General features: G+C 42.8%; 1 protein-coding gene across 2 annotated transcripts in view; it reads right to left on the bottom strand.

Moving 5' to 3' along the window:
- LOC139387428 (transmembrane protein with EGF-like and two follistatin-like domains 1a) overlaps window positions 1–16,946 on the bottom strand; it is an 89,729-nt gene extending 72,783 nt beyond the window's left edge. The window contains exon 1 of one of the 2 annotated variants that reach the window (XM_071133583.1): window positions 16,237–16,946. In XM_071133583.1, coding sequence (XP_070989684.1) covers window positions 16,237–16,390 — 154 coding nt within the window. In that variant the 5' untranslated portion in view covers window positions 16,391–16,946. The remainder of the gene's footprint in view (window positions 1–16,236) is intronic. The other variant, XM_071133584.1, reaches the window with a different exon arrangement.
- Window positions 16,947–18,587: the final 1,641 nt, after the last annotated feature.

Consider the following 18,587-nt stretch of genomic DNA (forward strand, 5'->3'; position numbering starts at 1 on the left):
CACCATAGACCCACTTCCATACCATCCCAACAGGTCCACAAACGAAGCAATCGCCATCACACTGCACTAGCCCAACTTCACCAAACGGTGCATGATTTAACAAAAGCGCATTTGCGAAAAAAAGTTGCAAGAATGTACCTAACCATAAACATCAATGCCTTTCTTAAAATCAATACACAGAAGTATATTTTTTTAGGCCTGCAAATTTAGTTAAGAAATTCATGTCAGCAGGCAATATTATCTAGGCAAATTGTGTCACTTCTCTTGCTTTCATTGCACGCAGAGTCAGGGTATATGCAACAGTTTTGGCCACCTGGCTCGTTGAGAAACAAATTTGACAGAATTTGTTTGCCAGCAGCTCTTCGCAATGCTTCAAGCATTGCGCTGTTTATGACTTCAAGCCTATCAACTCCCGAGATCAGGCTGGCAATACTAAAGTACCTATTAGAACATCCAATAGTCAAAGGTATATGAAATACAAATGGTATAGAGAGAAATAGTCCTATAATAACTCAAACCTAAAACTTCTTACCTGGGAATATTGAAGACTCATGTTAAAAGGAACCACCAGTTTTCATATGTTCTCATGTTCTGAGCAAGGAACTTTAACGTTAGTTTTTTTACATGGCACATATTGCACTTTTACTTTCTTCTCCAACACTTTGTTTTTGCGTTATTTAAACCAAATTGAACATGTTTCAATATTTACTTGAGACTAAATTGATTTTGTTGATGTATTATATTAACTTAAAATAAGTGTTCATTGTTCATTCAGTATTGTTGTAATTGTCATTATTACACATATACACTGCTCAAAAAAATAAAGGGAACACTTAAACAACACAATGTAACTCCAAGTCAATCACACTTCTGTGTAATCAAACTGTCCACTTAGGAAGCAACACTGATTGACAATAAATGTCACATGCTGTTGTGTAAATGGAATAGACAACAAGTGGAAATTATAGGCAATTAGCAAGACACCCCCAATAAAGGAGTGGTTCTGCAGGTGGTGACCACAGACCACTTCTCAGTTCCTATGCTTCCTGGCTGATGTTTTGGTCACTTTTGAATGGCGGTGCTTTCACTCTAGTGGTAGCATGAGACGGAGTCTACAATCCACACAAGTGGCTCAGGTAGTGCAGCTCATCCAGGATGGCACATCAATGCGAGCTGTGGCAAGAAGGTTTGCTGTGTCTGTCAGCGTAGTGTCCAGAGCATGGAGGCGCTACCAGGAGACAGGCCAGTACATCAGGAGATGTGGAGGAGGGCAACAACCCAGCAGCAGGACCGCTACCCCCGCCTTTGTGCAAGGAGGAGCAGGAGGAGCACTGCCAGAGCCCTGCAAAATGACCTCCAGCAAGCCACAAATGTGCATGTGTCTGCTCAAACGGTCAGAAACAGACTCCACGAGGGTGGTATGAGGGCCCGACGTCCACATGTGGGGGTTGTGCTTACAGCCCAACACCGTGCAGGACGTTTGGCATTTGCCAGAGAACACCAAGATTGGCAAATTCGCCACTGGCGCCCTGTGCTCTTCACAGATGAAAGCAGGTTCACACTGAGCACGTGACAGAGTCTGGAGACGCCGTGGAGAACGTTCTGCTACCTGCAACATCCTCCAGCATGACCGGTTTGGCGGTGGGTCAGTCATGGTGTGGGGATGAGATCCTCAGACCCCTTGTGAGACCATATGCTGGTGTGGTTTGTCCTGGCTTCCTCCTAATGCAAGACAATGCTAGACCTCATGTGGCTGGAGTGTGTCAGCAGTTCCTGCAAGAGGAAGGCATTGATGCTATGGACTGGCCCGCCCCGTTCCCCAGACCTGAATCCAATTGAGCACATCTGGGACATCATGTCTCGCTCCATCCACCAACGCCACGTTGCACCACAGACAGTCCAGGAGTTGGCGGATGGTTTAGTCCAGGTCTGGGAGGAGATCCCTCAGGAGACCATCTGCCACCTCATCAGGAGCATGCCCAGGCGTTGTAGGGAGGTCATACAGGCACGTGGAGGCCACACACACTACTGAGCCTCATTTTTACTTGTTTTAAGGACATTACATCAAAGTTGGATCAGCCTGTAGTGTGGTTTTCCACTTTAATTTTGAGTGTGACTCCAAATCCAGACCTCCAGACCTCCAAACCATGGGTTAACAAATTTGATTTCCATTGATAATTTTTGTGTGATTTTGTTGTCAGCACATTCAACTATGTAAAGAAAAAAGTATTTAATAAGAATATTTCATTCATTCAGATCTAGGATGTGTTATTTTAGTGTTCCCTTTATTTTTTTGAGCAGTGTCTATAAAAATCGGCATCTGCTTTTTTTGGTCCTCCAATAATCAGTATCGGCGTTGAAAAATCATAAATCAGTCGACCTCTATCGTTTTGACAATATCACAAAATTATTTTCGCATTTGTTGGCTGTAACTGTGCCAAAGCTCCAGTATTTCTCCTTCGTAGCTTGTTTTTTATTTTTATATATGGAGCCAATTTGTTTTCAGCAATTATTTCCATGACTGATTAAAACTTATTTTCTCATGGCTCTCTTTTGTCCTTCTGCAGCAGACATATGGTGTGCAATATGTTTGGAACATCGAATTGCAATTAAATCACAGTATTGAATAGTATCGTGAGAATTGCAATACATATCGTATCAGCACCTAAGTATCGCGATAATATCATGAGGTCCCTAGCAATTCTCAGCCCTAATGTGGTGCACAAGCTCCTTCTGAGCCCTGGAAGTGCCATAACAGACATCATTTTGCAAACAAAAGCAGAGGTGTTTTTTCCTCCCAGGCCATATCAGATAGTATTCTAGAGGTTTTAACAGATCACTCTAAAGGCTCATAAAATATCAAATATGTGTTCTTCAAGGACTGAAATCAGTGCTCCCTCTCTAGTACCTGAAATGTGATAGTACTATGAAAGCTTGCTGACGAGACTATGTTGGCGAGCAAATAAACCGCCTCTACCCTCCGCACTGTTGGCAAAAGTACAGTCACCAGAGAAAAAACTGGACGAGCTCTGTTTGAGACTATCCTATCAAACCTGAAGAACTGTAATGTTCTGTTTCACAGAGTCATGGCTGAACTAGGACATGGATAATACACATCTCACTGGCTTTTCCATGCACCGGCAAGACCGGTCAGCAGCCTCAGGTAAGATGGGGGGGGGTCTCTGTTAACAACAGCTGGAAGTCTCGAGGTTTAACTCACCTGAGTTAGAATACCTCATGATAAGCTGCAGACCATACTACTTCCCAAGAGTGTTTTCATCTATTTTCCATAGCTGTCTATTTACCACCAGAAACCGATGCTGGCACAAAGATTGCAGTCAACGAGCTGTATAAGGAAACAAGAAGAGGCACACCCAGAAGTGGCACTTCTCGTGGCAGGTGATTTAAATACAAGGAAACTGAAATCTGTTTTACCTCATTTTTACCAGCATGTCACCTGCGCAACTAGAGGCAACAAAATTCTATATCATCTTTACTCCATAAACAAAAATGCATCTTAGGCTCTCCCTCCCTCCTTCTGACAAATGTGACCATAACTCTATCCTACTGATTCCTGCTTACAATCAAAAACTCAAACATGAAGTATCAGTGACGCTCAATGACGGAAGTGGTCCGATTAAGCAGATGCTAAGCTACAGGACTGTTTCACTAGCAGAATGGAATATGTTTCAGAATTCATCCGAGTTTACCACATCACTCACCAACTTCATCAATAAGTTCATTGAGGACGTCATCCCCAGTGACCTTATGTACATATCTAAACCAAAAGCTATGGATTACAGGCAACATCCGCACTGAGCTAAAGGCTAAAGTTGCTGCTTTCAAGAAGCGGGACACTAATCCGGACGCTTATAAGAAATCCCACTATGACCTCAGACAAGGCATCAAACAGGCAAAGCTTCAATAAAGGACCAAGATCTAATCCTACTATGCCGGCTCTAATGCTCATCAGATGTGATAGGGGTTGCAAACTATCACAGATTACAAAGGGAAACCCAGCCACGAACTGCCCAGTGAGTGGAGCCTACCAGACGAGCTAAATGCCATCTATGATTGCTTTGGGGCAAGCAACACTGAACCATGCATGAGAGCACCAGCTGTTCCAGACGACTGTGTGATCTCCCTCTCCGAAGCCTATGCGAGTTTGGCCTTGTAAATGTTAACCTGTTTAAAGGTCTCAGGGCCAGACGGATTACCAGAACGCGTACTCAGAGCATGCGCTGACCAGCCGGCAAGTGTCTTCCCTGACATTTTCAACCTATCTGCGACCCAGTCTGTAATACCTACATGTTTCAAGCAGACCAACATAATCCCTGTGCCTAAGAATGCCAAGGTAACATGTCTAAATGTCTAAATGAAATCTTAGCCATGAAATGCTTTGAAAGACAGGTCATGAATCACATCAACACCATCATGCCAGACACCCTGGACCAATTCCATTTCGCATTCTGCCCCAACAGATCCACAGATGATGCAATCTCTATTGCACTCCACACTGCCCTCTCCCACCTGGACAGAAGGAACACCTATGTGAGAATGCTGTTCATCGACTACAGCTCAGCGTTCAATACCATAGTGCCCTCCAAGCTCATCCTTAAGATCAGAATCCTGGGACTAAACCTCTCTGCAACTGCATCCTGGACCTCCCGATGGGCCCCTCTCAGGTGAGTTTCAAGTTCCTTGGTCCACATCACTAAAGAATTCATATGGTCCACAAACCACACACACCAACACAATCGTAAAGTCACGACAACGCCTCTTCCCCCTCAGGACGCTGAAAAGATTTGGCATGGGCACTCAGATCCTCAAACAGTTCTACAGTTGCACCATTGAGAGCATCTTGACTGGCTGCATCACCGCTTGATATGCCAACAACTTGGCATCCGACAGCAAAACGCTACATAGAGTAGTGTGTACGGCCCTGTACATCACTGGGGCCGAGCTCCCTACCATCTAGGAACTCTATACCAGGCGGTGTCAGAGAAAGGCTCGAAGGATTGTCAAAGACACTAGCCACCCAAGTCATGGACTGTTTTCTCTGCTACCGCAAAGCAAGCAGCACTGATGCACCAAGTCTGGAACCAACAGGACCCTGAACAGCTTCTACCCCAAAGCCATAAGACTCCATAATAGTTAAACAAATAGCTATCTGCATTCACCCTTTTTGCATTAACTATTTTGACTCATTACATACACTGCTGCTACAGTTTATTATCTATCCTGTTGCCTAGTCACTTTACCCCTACCTATATGTACATACAGTATGTTTAGCCTTACTTGAAAAAGAAAGATAAAGCGTTAAGTAAATGTTAAGGTTTCCCTTTACTGGGAGTAAAGGGCCTAACCCGAACCATGAAAAACATCCACCAACCATTATTCCTACTCCACCAAACTTTACAGTTGGTACTATGCATTTGGGCAGATAGCGTTCTCCTGGCATCCGCCAACCCAGACTTGTCCGTCGGACTACCAGATGGAGAAGCATAATTCATCACTGCAGAAGACGCATTTCCTCTGCTCCAGAGTCCAATGGGGGTGAGCTTTACACCACTCCAGCCAACACTTGGCATTACGCATGGCAATCTTAGCTTTGTGTGCAGCTGCATGGCAATGGAAACCCATTTCATGAAGCGCCCAATGAACAGTTACTTCCAGAGGCAGTTTGGAACTCGGTAACGAGTGTTGCAATTGAGGACAGACGATTTTTACGTGCTATGCACTTCAGCACTTGGCGGTCCGGGTCTGAGAGCTTGTGTGGCCTACCATTTTGCGGCTGAGAGGTTGTTGCTCATAGACATTTCCACTTCACAATAACAGCACTTGCAGTTGATGGGGGCAGCTTTAGCAGGGAAGAAATTTGACGAACTGGCTTTTTGGAAAGGTGCCATCCTATGACGGTGCCATGTTGAAAGTCAATGAGCTCTTCAGTAAGGCCATTCTACTGCCAATGTTTGTCGATTTTATACACCGGTCAGCAATGGGTGTGGCTGAAATAGCCAAATCCGATCATTTGAAGGGGTATCCACATACTTTTGTATATATAGTGTATCAATGCGGGCTCAGCTTTGCTTTTCCCTTTAACTGTGACAATAAATGCAATAACACAAGTTCTCGAGTCTTCCTTCTTCATTAAAGAGTGAAATGTGATTTCCACAAAAACTTTCAATTGCCTGATAAACAAAATATATAAATTCCACTGTTTATGCTTGATTACCAAGAATACCATTCTTGTTAAAAGGTCCAATTAAGTATTGTGATTTCTTTTTGACAATTTGTATTGAAAACAGAAGAAAAACAAAGCTTCTTAGCAATTTCTCAAGCAATAATTTTGCTAGGACTGTCTGGGAGTGGTCTATGTGGAGAAGGGAAAACTGAAAACGAGTTTGTTGGCAGAGAGGTTTGGAACTCTTTGTTATTGGTCTATTACCTCATTTATTGCCTGTGACCAGGGTGGAAATGCAAATAAATGCTAAATGATTGAGCAGTTGTTGACTGCACTGGGCCTTTAACCATATAAACCAGACAGTGTTTTAAAATTCTAATCTCCACTTTGTATTGTGGAGATGTTTGTGTTCATCCAAACATTGAATAGGTGACTTCTCCATTAGAATTGTGTATGTGTCTGGGGGTTTTAGAATTGTCATTCATGTCGTAGCTGAATTTCACACTGAGGCAATTCAAGCTAAGTGTGCTGTTGCTCAAGGGCACAACAAGAGCATGCCCCATTTAAGATTAGGACCTGCTATGCATACTAGCCTATTTTGTGAAATACTGCCATTACAGGACTTGACACTGATTCTAGATCAGCCTGGAAGACAAGCTTGAACCCACATGGAATTAGAACTTGTAAACTATACAAGTATAAGCTATCAGTGGATTCCAAGCAAGTCTAATAACGATTTCAGCAAAAACAATTGTAAATGTAACAAGACACAAATGACAATAAATATTCATATTCATCCATCAAAGCTAATGTTGGAGCTCCTGTTCAAATCTATCAGATTCACCAGTGTGATAGGACGACTTCTACGAATATCATAAAGGCATGTGAAAATCGCTCAATCAGGTAGCACGTTGGGAGGTGATGAAGCCGTGATGCTCCATCAATGACAGTCAAATTAAGATTCAAACTTGAGACTTTGAAACAACTCCCGATTTATGTTCTCTGTCGGTGTGTACCACAGTGCATGTGTTCTGCATGTGTGATCTAAGATAGATATATATATATATATATATACACATACACACACACAAAAGGTATGTGGACACCCCTTCGAAATAGTGGATTTGGCTATTTCAGCCACACCCGCTGGTGACAGGTGTATTTAAATAAAATAAAAATAAAAAATAAATTAGCACACAGCCATGCAATCTCCAAAGTCAAACATTGGCCATAGAATGGCCTTACTGGTGTATAGCTCGCCGCCATAGGACTCTGGAGCATTGGAAATGCGCTTTCAGGAGTAATGAATCACGCTTCACCATCTGGCAGTCCGACAGACTAGGTTTGGAGGATGACAGGAAAACGCTACCTGCCCCAATGCATAGTGCCAACTGTAAAGTTTGGGGAGGAGGAATAATGGTCTGGGGCTATTTTTCATGGTTCGGGCTACAGCATACAATGACATTCTAGACGATTATGTGCTTCCAACTTTGTGGCAACCGTTTGGGAATGGCCCTTTTCTGCTTCAGTATGACAATGCCCTGGTGCTTAAGGCGAGGTCCAGACAGAAATGGTTTGTTGAGAGCGGTGTGGGAGAACTTGACTGGCCTGCACATCGGTATGGATGTCCCTCCAGCCACCTCTCCCTGTCCAGGTCAATCAATTGCCTGGTCACAGCCGGACCACTGCGGCCCCCCTCCGCTGAGCCGTGCTCTCTGATTCAGAGTACTGTCCCTTTGGTTGTTGTGGCCTGCACGCAGTCAGCGTTTAAGCAGCTGTCTTCTCAGGTGAGATCTGTGGCTCTGGCCTCAAAATCAGCTTCGAGACATGGCAGAGACCTGATAATTCCGGCCATTGTGATAGGGAGTTCGATGGTGAGGCATATATCTGTACCTGGGGCAAAGACTTTGTGTTTTCCTGGGGCAAAAGTTTAGGGTATCACCAGGTTGCTTCCCGAGGCTGTGCATCAGTCACCAGGGGCTGAAACTGTCATGGTTCACGTGGGGTCGAATGACATTATGAAGGGCAGCTCAGAACAGCTGAAGACGGATTGTAAAGAACTGATTGTTCACTACTTGACACCAACAAACGCCCCATAATATCTGGCACTCTGCATTCCCTAAATCGTGGCATTTAACAGTTCAACAGACTTTTGGCTCTCCATAACTGCCTACGAGACTATTCATAGCATTGTTGAGACAATGACTTATCAATGACCCAAGCCCAACTCAGTTAATCTCTACCATTGTGTCGCTGAGTTGTCATAATGCTTCAGCAAATGTACATTATCCCAGTGGCGTTGGAAGATAATGTAAGTAACCTAATTAATGTCCCTTACTGCCCTGAATGCCTCTGCTGATCCTACAGCTATCATATGCAGTAATCATATGCCTATGAACCAGAGTTATGCTGTTGGCACTGAGGGGGTGTGCCCTGGAAAGATGTCCACTGTGTGCAGTTCACGCTGCACTAACATAAAAAACCTGAGCATGTCTACCTCTGCTAAGCTTCCCAGTAAAGCAAGAAAAAGAATCAAGCATCCCACATATGAAGCTTAAGAAACAAGGTTAATGAAATCAATAATTTGCTAGTAACAGATGACATTCATATACTGACAATCTCTGAAACTCATTTAGATAATACATTTGATGTAACAGTGGTAGCAATACATGGTTATAAGATTTATAGAAACTACAGAAATGCCAATGGGGCAGTGTGGCTGTTTATATTCATAACCACATTCCTGTAAAGCTTAAAAAGGATGTAATTTCAAATACTGTTGAAGTAATGTGGCTACAGGTTCACCTGCCTCACCTAAAGCCCATTCTGGTGGGAAGCTGCTATAGACCACCAAGTGCTAACAGTCAGTATCTGGATAATATGTGTGAAATGCTTGATAATGTATGTGATATCAACAGAGGTATATTTTCTGGGTGATTTAAATATTGACTGGCTTTCATCAGGCTGCCCACTCAAGAGAAAGGTTCAAACTGTGTACCTGCGACCTGGTTCAGGTTATCAGTCAACCTACCAGGGTAGTTACAAAAAGTACAGGAATGAAATCATTAACATGTATTGATCACATCTTTACTAATGATGCATACATTTGTTTGAAAGCAGTATCCAAGTCCATCGGATGTAGTGATCACAACATAGTAGCCATATCTAGGAAAACCAAAGTTCCAAAATCTGGGCCTAATCTAGTGTATAAGAGGTAATTTTGTAGTGAATCCTATGTTGTTGATGTAAAGAATATTTGTTGGTCCGTGGTGTGTAATGAGAAGCAACCAGACACTGCACTTGACACATTTATGAAATTGCTTATCCCAGTTACTAATAAGAATGCACCCACCATTAAGAAAATGACTGTAAAAATTGGAATTTAAAAATTGTATGGTTGAGAGGGATGAGACAAAATAAATGGCAAATACGTTTGGCTGTACAACGGTTTGACAAACGCACTGCAAATTGAGACATCATGTGACTAAACTGAATAAAAAGATGATGAAACTACACTATGAAACAAAGACAAATGACAGAAAGACTCATAGTAAAAAGCTTTGGAGCACCTTAAATTCAAAAAGGAAAACTCTGCTCCATCATTCATAGAATCAGATGTCTCATTCATCACAAAACCCACTGATATTGCCAATTACTTTATTGATTTTTTTAAATGGCAAGATTAGCAAATTTAGGCATGACATGCCAGCAACAAATGCTGACACTACACATCCAAGTATATCTGACCAAATAATGAAAAGACAAGCATTGTCATTTTTTATTCTGTAAAATGAGTGTGGAAGAGGTGAAAAAGTTAATGTTGTCTATCAACAATGACAATGCACCATGGTCTGATAACTTGGATGGAAAATTACTGAGGATGATAGTGGACAATATTGCCACTCTTACTTGCCATATCTTCAATTTAAGCCTACTAGAAAGTGTGTGCCCTCAGGCCTGGTGCAATAGATGGTATAAAATACAGTATATACATGTGATATGAGTAAAGTAAGATATGTAAACATTATTAAAGTGGCATTGTATAAAGTGACTAGTGATCCATTTATTAAAGTGGCCAGTGATTGGGTCTCAATGTATGCGGCAGCCTCTCTGAGTTAGTGATTGCTATTTAGCAGTCTGATGGCTTTGAGATAGAAGCTGTTTTTCTCGGTCACAGCTTTGACGACCCTGTACTGACCTCGCCTTCTGGATGGTAGCAGTGTGAACAGGCAATGGCTCGGGTGGTTGTCGTCCTTGATGATCTTTTTGGTCTTCCTGTGACATCGGGTGCTGTAGGTGTCATGGAGGGCAGGTAGTTTGCCTCCGGGGATGCGTTGTGCAGACCACACCACCCTCTGGAGAGCTTTGCAGTTGTGGGCAGAGCAGTTGCCCACAAGCTCTCGATTGTGCATCTCTAAATGTTTGTCAGGGTTTTGGGTGACAAGACACATTTCTTCAGCCTCCTGAGGTTGAAGAGGCGCTGTTGCGCCTTCACCACACTGTCTGTGTGGGTGGACCATTTCAGTTTGTCTGTGATGTGTACGCCTAGGAACTTCAAACGTTCTACCTTCTCCACTGCTGTCCCTTCGATGTGGATAGGGGGGTGCTCCCTCTGCTGTTTCCTGAAGACTACAATCATCTCCTTAGTTTTGTTGACGTTGAGTGAAAGGTTGTTTTCCAGACACCACATTCAGAGTGCCCTCATCTCCTCCCTGTTGGCTGTCTCATCATTGTTGGTAATCAAGCCCACTACTGTTGTGTCGTCTGCCAACTTGATGATTGAGTTGGATGCGTACATGGCCACGCAGTCGTGGGTGAACAGGGAGTACAGGAGTGGGCTGAGCACTCAACCTTGTGGGGCCCCAGCATATGTAGGAACTACTTCAAGACTGTTGGAAAAGCATTCCGGGTGAAGCTGTCATCAAGGCAAAGAGTGGCTATTTGAAGAATCTCAAATATAAAATATATTTTAATATGTATAATTATTTTTTGGGTTACTACATTATTCCATATGTGTTATTTCATTGTTTTGATGTCTTCACTATAATTCTACAACGTAGAAAATAGTCAAAAGAAAAGAAAAACCCTTAAATGAGTAGGTGTTCTAAAACTTTGGACTGGTAGTGTATATATTGAGCACCTACCCACTACTGATGTTAACTTTAGACAACTTATAATCAAGCAACATTTCAGCAAATATTTAACTGGCATACTGCCAGCTGACTGGTCGAGTAACCTCTTCTAACAGGACGCCTTTCATAAGGATTAGTGACACGTCCAATACATCGCCAACCAGACTGACAGGAACCTCTTGACTCGATGTAATACAGCCACCATCCGCTGGGATTTTGTGCTGTATCACCACATCTCTCTACAACACACACACTCATACTCTCTAGCCATTATGTGGCAGCATCTGCACTCGTAGCAGTTTTTGTCACCACTACGCCGACCCTCTAGCTGATGCGTTTCAGGCGGCATATCTGTGTTGTTACTGCAACGAGAACAAGCTCTTTGATCTGGGGCAATGATCGGCTCAAACAGGAACGGCTTCAGTAAGTTTATTGGCTCCCTATCTAATGTTATTTCATTCGCTGTTATAAACTCATCTTCAGACTCGGAGCGACTCAGTAAATTCAGCCATTTTTGGGAGTTCCAAACTTTTCCCTCCTGCCAGTGACGTAACAATGCCAATATGGTGATTTACAGTTAGCTGGAGTCCTAAATCCTAGTGATTCCATTCCCCTTTAACAGCATTCTCATCAAGGCAGGTCCTACAGGCCCTAATTTTGTCACACCTGGACTATTGTTCAGTCATGGTGTCAGGTGCCACAAAGAGGGGCTTAGCAAAACTACAATCATTGCTCCCATTCCAACTTGGCGTGGCTTAGCGGGTTGACGGAGCAAGGAGTCTGGATAGCCAGGCAACTGATTCCATCCACCACAACCTCAAACTGTTAGTGGTGGAGACTTGGGTTACGTACCAACTGACACCCTATTCCCTATGTAGTGCACTACTTTTGCCTAGCCCTACGGACCCTGTTCAAAATAAGTGCACTACATAGGGAATAAAGTGCCATTTTAGATGCAGCCTCTGAGAGGCAAGGGTTTCATTATGGAGGGAATGAAGCGGACACTCCCACTGCAAAATCTTCTTTTGTTTCAGTGAACATATGTCACTAATAAGAAGCCCTGTAAACCCTACAATTACACAATCCTGCTCTGAACTGGTTTACAAGATCAGCACCCTTAAAAAAACTGAGCTGGGCAGAAGGACTTGAACACACACACACACACACACACACACACAACTACACAGATGCTCGCATATACAGTGCCTTCAGAAAGAATTCACACCCCTTGACTTTTTAAAAATGTTGTTGTGTTACAGCCTACATTTTTTTATTAATTAAAAAGAGGTTTCGTGTCAAGGATTCAAATCCTTTGTTATGGCAAGCCTAAATAAATTCAGGAGTAAATATTTGCTTAAAAAGGCAAATAATAAGTTGCATGGACTCACTCTGTGTGCAATAATTGTCTTTAACATGATTTTTGAACAAATAACTCGTCCCTGTACCCCACACATACACTGTATTCAGATCCCTCATCAATCTACACACAATAACCCGTAATGATCATGTGAAAACAGGTTGAGAAAGTTTTGCAAATGTATAAAAAAACCACAGAAATACCTTATTTACATAAGTATTCAGACCCTTTGCTGTGAGACTCGAAATTGAGCTCAGGTGCATCTTGTTTCCATTGATCATCCTTGAGATGTTTCTACATTTTGATTGGAGTCCACCTGTGGTCAATTCAATTGATTGGACATGATTTAGAAAGGCACACACCTGTCTATATAAGGTCCCACAGTTGACAGTGCATGTAAGAGCAAAAACCAAGCCATGAGGTCAAAGGAATTGTACGTAGAGCTCAGACACAGGATTGTGTCGGGGCACAGATCTGGGGAAGGGTCCAAAAAAAACACGGAAGCCACTCCTTAGTAAAAGAGAACACGACAACACGCTTGGAGTTTGCCAAAAGGCAAATAATCAAGATTCTCTGGTCTGAAGAAAACAACATTGAACTCTGAAACATGACAAACATGACACGCTTAACCGCGCTCCTTAACACCCGCCACCTAAACACGTAAGCCAGCCGCACGAATGTGTCGGAGGAAACACCATTCAACTGGTGACCAGATTCAGCCTGCAGGCACCCAGCCTGCCACAAGGTGTCACTAGAGTGCAGTGAGCCAAGTAAAGCCCCACCGGCCAAACCCTCCCCTAACCCAGATGATGCTGGGCCAATTGTGCGCCGTCCTATGGGACTCCCGGCCATGGCCGGTTGTGGCACAGCCCAGGAATGAACGTGCCTTAAACCGCTGCGCCACTCGGTAGGCCCATGGATTCATTGTTTCATTGTGTGAATTGTTTGCCCTTAGATTTTTTATTTTGGTCAATCCCCCATTAGATATGTCACCAGAAGTAAATGTACCGTTAATCCCCGTTAATCCCCGTCATTTGGTTACATACATTTCTGTTAATGCATGTATTAATTAGTAATTTACCATTCTCAGAGAAACGTTGTTTGCAGAGTTCAGTACCTGCTACACTTGTGAGAAACAAGTTTGCCTAAGCAGAGAAATAGATGCACTTCCTCAGTCAAGAAAGCAAAATCTAGCTACTTTATATCTTAGACTGCTGGAGATCCTTCAATTTTGGAAAACAGTTAATGCACTGAAGTGTGAAAATTCCTCTCCTTCCCTGCGTAAGCAAGTTGTCAGAATCTGGTATCATTAATGAGAAAAATTATTTTTTTATTTGAAAGAAATGGTGGTTGAACTGACCCTGGTCAGCTAATCGACTGCCTGTGTATTTGAGTCTGTGTATATTTTTAAAACAAACCTATACTTTCCAATTGTATTTCCAAATGTATTAAAATGTTCAACAACTTGTCTTTTCAAATCAAATATAATCGGAATACTTACTTTGAATATATGTGATAACAATTAAGATATTTGAAATACTATTTGAACCCAGGTCTGTTATACATACGTACATTGGATGGTGCCCTTAGTGATCGTGTCCTTGCTGGATTGACAAAAAAACTATTTAAAAAAGCATTTTGATGAGTTAATAAATCATTAAAATGTGCTTCTTCTGTAGGAACAGGTCTATAATCGATCCCTGCGGGACACCCTTTGTTATGTCCAGAAATCCTGATTTAACACCAGCAGTAAACAACACTTGTAACACTGTGTTCCGTCCTTTAAATCATTTTGAAACCAGCTACCCACAGCCTGGTCCAGGACAATAATGAAAGCCTCTGAATAAGTAATGAGTGATCCACAGTGTCAATAAAAAGGACCGGACAGTGTTTCTTCTTATCCAAACAATTAAGAACATCATTTAAAACCAAAGAAGTAGCAGAGATGGCGTTATGACCTGGTCTGAAACCTGACTGGTGTACATTTAGAATACAATTCATAGTTAAAAGGGATCTAAGTTGAGTATTTACCAATGATTTTAGAATATTTGCTCGGTAAGAGAGCTTGGGAATGAGGCAATTGTTATTTAGGTAATATGGGTCACAAATACTCACTAGAAGTTGACTGAATTTCCATTGAGCCAAATGGAGGCTGGGAGAGGAAAGAGCAGTCAACTCAATGACTAGGGTCAATTAAACCACCATTTCTTTCAAATAAAAAGCCTACAGAGCTAAATGCTAATTAAAAGCATCACTTATCAATTTTTTCTCAGTAATGATGCCAGAGACTGAGACAACTTGCTTAGGCAGGGAAGTATAGGAATTTCCACACTTCAGTGCATTAACTTTCCAAAATGTTGACGGATCACCAGCAGAGTCTGAGATAGAACTAGAAAGTAGCTTGATTTAGCTTTCTTAATTGAGGAAGTACATCTATTTCTCAATTGCCTGAAATGCTGCCAATCAGCAATCAGCACCAGCAGTCCATTTTCCTCATAATTCCCTTTACTTGTGTACTTACTGACAACAATAAACATCCTGACATACATTCTGTGGCACAAACGACAAAATATTAAACTCTTCCATTAATAGCACTAGTTCCTCCAGAGCTTTCTTCCTACTTTTTCTGGCCAATTCCCATTATAATGTTGGTCTATAAGCCACTGCTTTGCGCTCAGAAGATTGCTTGGGCTAAAACCTCTGTTAATACTCTGTTGTAATGAAATTCTACGATTAATACAAATATAGTTTTGAAACAAATGTAATTGATTTGGACACGAGGCCTAGGGTGTTAGCTGGGAGTGTATTACTATGCATAGGCTAGCTGCAACTGCATTATGTGCAGCAATGAATAAGTTGTTTAGTTTGGGTAGTGAAATAGAACATCTCATTTGCCTTTACTGATATGGCATTTTGTTCCATTTATGTGTGGTCGCTTGAAAAGAGTGAAGAATTAGGTTCACAGTGCATCGGTCTATGATGAAAATGCTTAATGTTTAATGTGATGGGAAAAGGCAATTCTGAGGTTCATGAATAAAACATGTATACCAGGTTATTCCAACACTCTCCAGTGAGTTAGCTACAGTAGAGTCCTCTTTAAATCTCCATGCACGAGAAGAAAAAGACAATCTTCCTCTTAAATTGTTAATATATAACAGAACGGATGTTCCAGCATAGGCTAACGGCAAGAGCTGCTGTGCATTTTTTTTTTCTACATGAAAAGGTTGATGACAGAATTGAGATAGAGGGACACAAGCTGGCCAGGGCGGTGTTCCATTCTTCGATTATTTCCAATATGCTACACCTGAGTGACAGGCATTAGGCTACATATCTGACAGTTGAAATAGGACATAATCTCCGCGTTTTTAGATGAGCTATTCAATGGCCCATTCCTAGGTATACAGAGAGCAACATTTACTAACCTACTAGGGGAGCGCATTGAAACTCAAGGTATTTCTTATCCGAGACATGTTTGAATAGGATATTTAAACATTGTGACACCATTCACAACCCGTGCGTAAACATAAGCAAAATATACGGCATCATATTTTGAGCACCCTTACCTGTGCAGTCTTTTCCTTTCCCTTTGCATTCGCCACTTTGTAGGTAGGATGCCAATGATCCAGGCAATGAAGCGATAGCCACGAAGCAGAGGAACGCCAAGGAATAACCAGCCAAAGGTCCGGGCAACCTACCAGGTCGCAAGCTTCCAACCATGATGAAAAGGATGGAGACGATAACCAAACAAGGCTACTGTCACAGAATGTATCCTAAATTAAGTCAGTTAGACAACTTGACGAAAATATTGATGGGTAAATTTTGTTGAATGAAAGAACACAGCATAGAAGCAAGGATGCTTGCACGAAGGAACACGCACTATGACAACGGGACGCGATGCAAAAATAATATAGCGGTATTCTTAGATGCAGAGCACACAATTCTGAAGGCTCTTTACTCCAAATAAACGAGGTGGTCATCTATGAAACCTCGGTGGCTGACGAAATTCCCCAAGACGACAACAGAAGCAGCAACAGCATCCTCGTAGTCCGTCCTTCCAACACGCTCTGGGTCGTTTTATGATTTATCTGACGCCCCGGATTTAACACCGAGGCAAATCCCTCCTTTCAAAACAACACCTCGCTTGAATCTTCCTTTGAATCAATGTAAGCAGTCCTACACTCCCGGTACGTTTCCGTTCATAAAACCAAATCTGGTTTCAATAACCGGGAATTAAAGAGAAAAGGCGCCGGATGCGAAACAGCCACAGCAGCTACAACAAAGAGATTTTGAGAGAATAGTCACGTGAGAGGATGCCCCCCTTCCTAGCCCTTTTGGGTGAACTATCCCTTTAATAGCTCTCCTGTGTGTAAAAATCAAATCAAATTGTATTTGTCACATACACATGGTTAGCAGATGTTAATGCGAGTGTAGCGAAATGCTTGTGCTTCTAGTTCCGACAATGCAGTAATAACAAGTAATCTAACTAACAATTCCAAAACTACTGTCTTGTACACAGTGTAAGGGGATAAAGAATATGTACATAAGGATATATGAATGAGTGATGGTACAGAGCAGCATAGGCAAGATACAGTAGATGGTATCGAGTACAGTATGTACAAATGAGATGAGTATGTAAACAAAGTGGCATAGTTTAAAGTGGCTAGTGATACATGTATTACATAAGGATACAGTCGATGATATAGAGTACAGTATATACGTATGCATATGAGATGAATAATGTAGGGTAAGTAACATTATATAAGGTAGCATTGTTTAAAGTGGCTAGTGATATATTTACATCATTTCCCATCAATTCCCATTATTAAAGTGGCTGGAGTTGAGTCAGTGTCAGTGTGTTGGCAGCAGCCACTCAGTGTTAGTGGTGGCTGTTTAACAGTCTGATGGCCTTGAGATAGAAGCTGTTTTTCAGTCTCTCGGTCCCAGCTTTGATGCACCTGTACTGACCTCGCCTTCTGGATGATAGCGGGGTGAACAGGCAGTGGCTCGGGTGGTTGATTGATGATCTTTATGGCCTTCCTGTGACATCGGGTGGTGTAGGTGTCCTGGAGGGCAGGTAGTTTGCCCCCGGTAATGCGTTGTGCAGACCTCACTACCCTCTGGAGAGCCTTACGGTTGAGGGCGGTGCAGTTGCCATACCAGGCGGTGATACAGCCCGCCAGGATGCTCTCGATTGTGCATCTGTAGAAGTTAGTGAGTGCTTTTGGTGACAAGCCGAATTTCTTCAGCCTCCTGAGGTTGAAGAGGCGCTGCTGCGCCTTCTTCACGATGCTGTCTGTGTGAGTGGACCAATTCAGTTTGTCTGTGATGTGTATGCCGAGGAACTTAAAACTTGCTACCCTCTCCACTACTGTTCCATCGATGTGGATAGGGGGGTGTTCCCTCTGCTGTTTCCTGAAGTCCACAATCATCTCCTTAGTTTTGTTGACGTTGAGTGTGAGGTTATTTTCCTGACACCACACTCCGAGGGCCCTCACCTCCTCCCTGTAGGCCGTCTCGTCGTTGTTGGTAATCAAGCCTACCACTGTTGTGTCGTCCGCAAACTTGATGATTGAGTTGGAGGCGTGCGTGGCCACGCAGTCATGGGTGAACAGGGAGTACAGGAGAGGGCTCAGAACGCACCCTTGTGGGGCCCCAGTGTTGAGGATCAGCGGGGAGGAGATGTTGTTGCCTACCCTCACCACCTGGGAGCGGCCCGTCAGGAAGTCCAGTACCCAGTTGCACAGGGCGGGGTCGAGACCCAGGGTCTCGAGCTTGATGACGAGCTTGGAGGGTACTATGATGTTGAATGCCGAGCTGTAGTCGATGAACAGCATTCTCACATAGGTATTCCTCTTGTCCAGATGGGTTAGGGCAGTGTGCAGTGTGGTTGAGATTGCATCGTCTGTGGACCTAT

This window comes from Oncorhynchus clarkii, chromosome 28, assembly GCF_045791955.1.
Source record: "Oncorhynchus clarkii lewisi isolate Uvic-CL-2024 chromosome 28, UVic_Ocla_1.0, whole genome shotgun sequence".
In the NCBI taxonomy this organism is placed as follows: domain Eukaryota; kingdom Metazoa; phylum Chordata; class Actinopteri; order Salmoniformes; family Salmonidae; genus Oncorhynchus; species Oncorhynchus clarkii.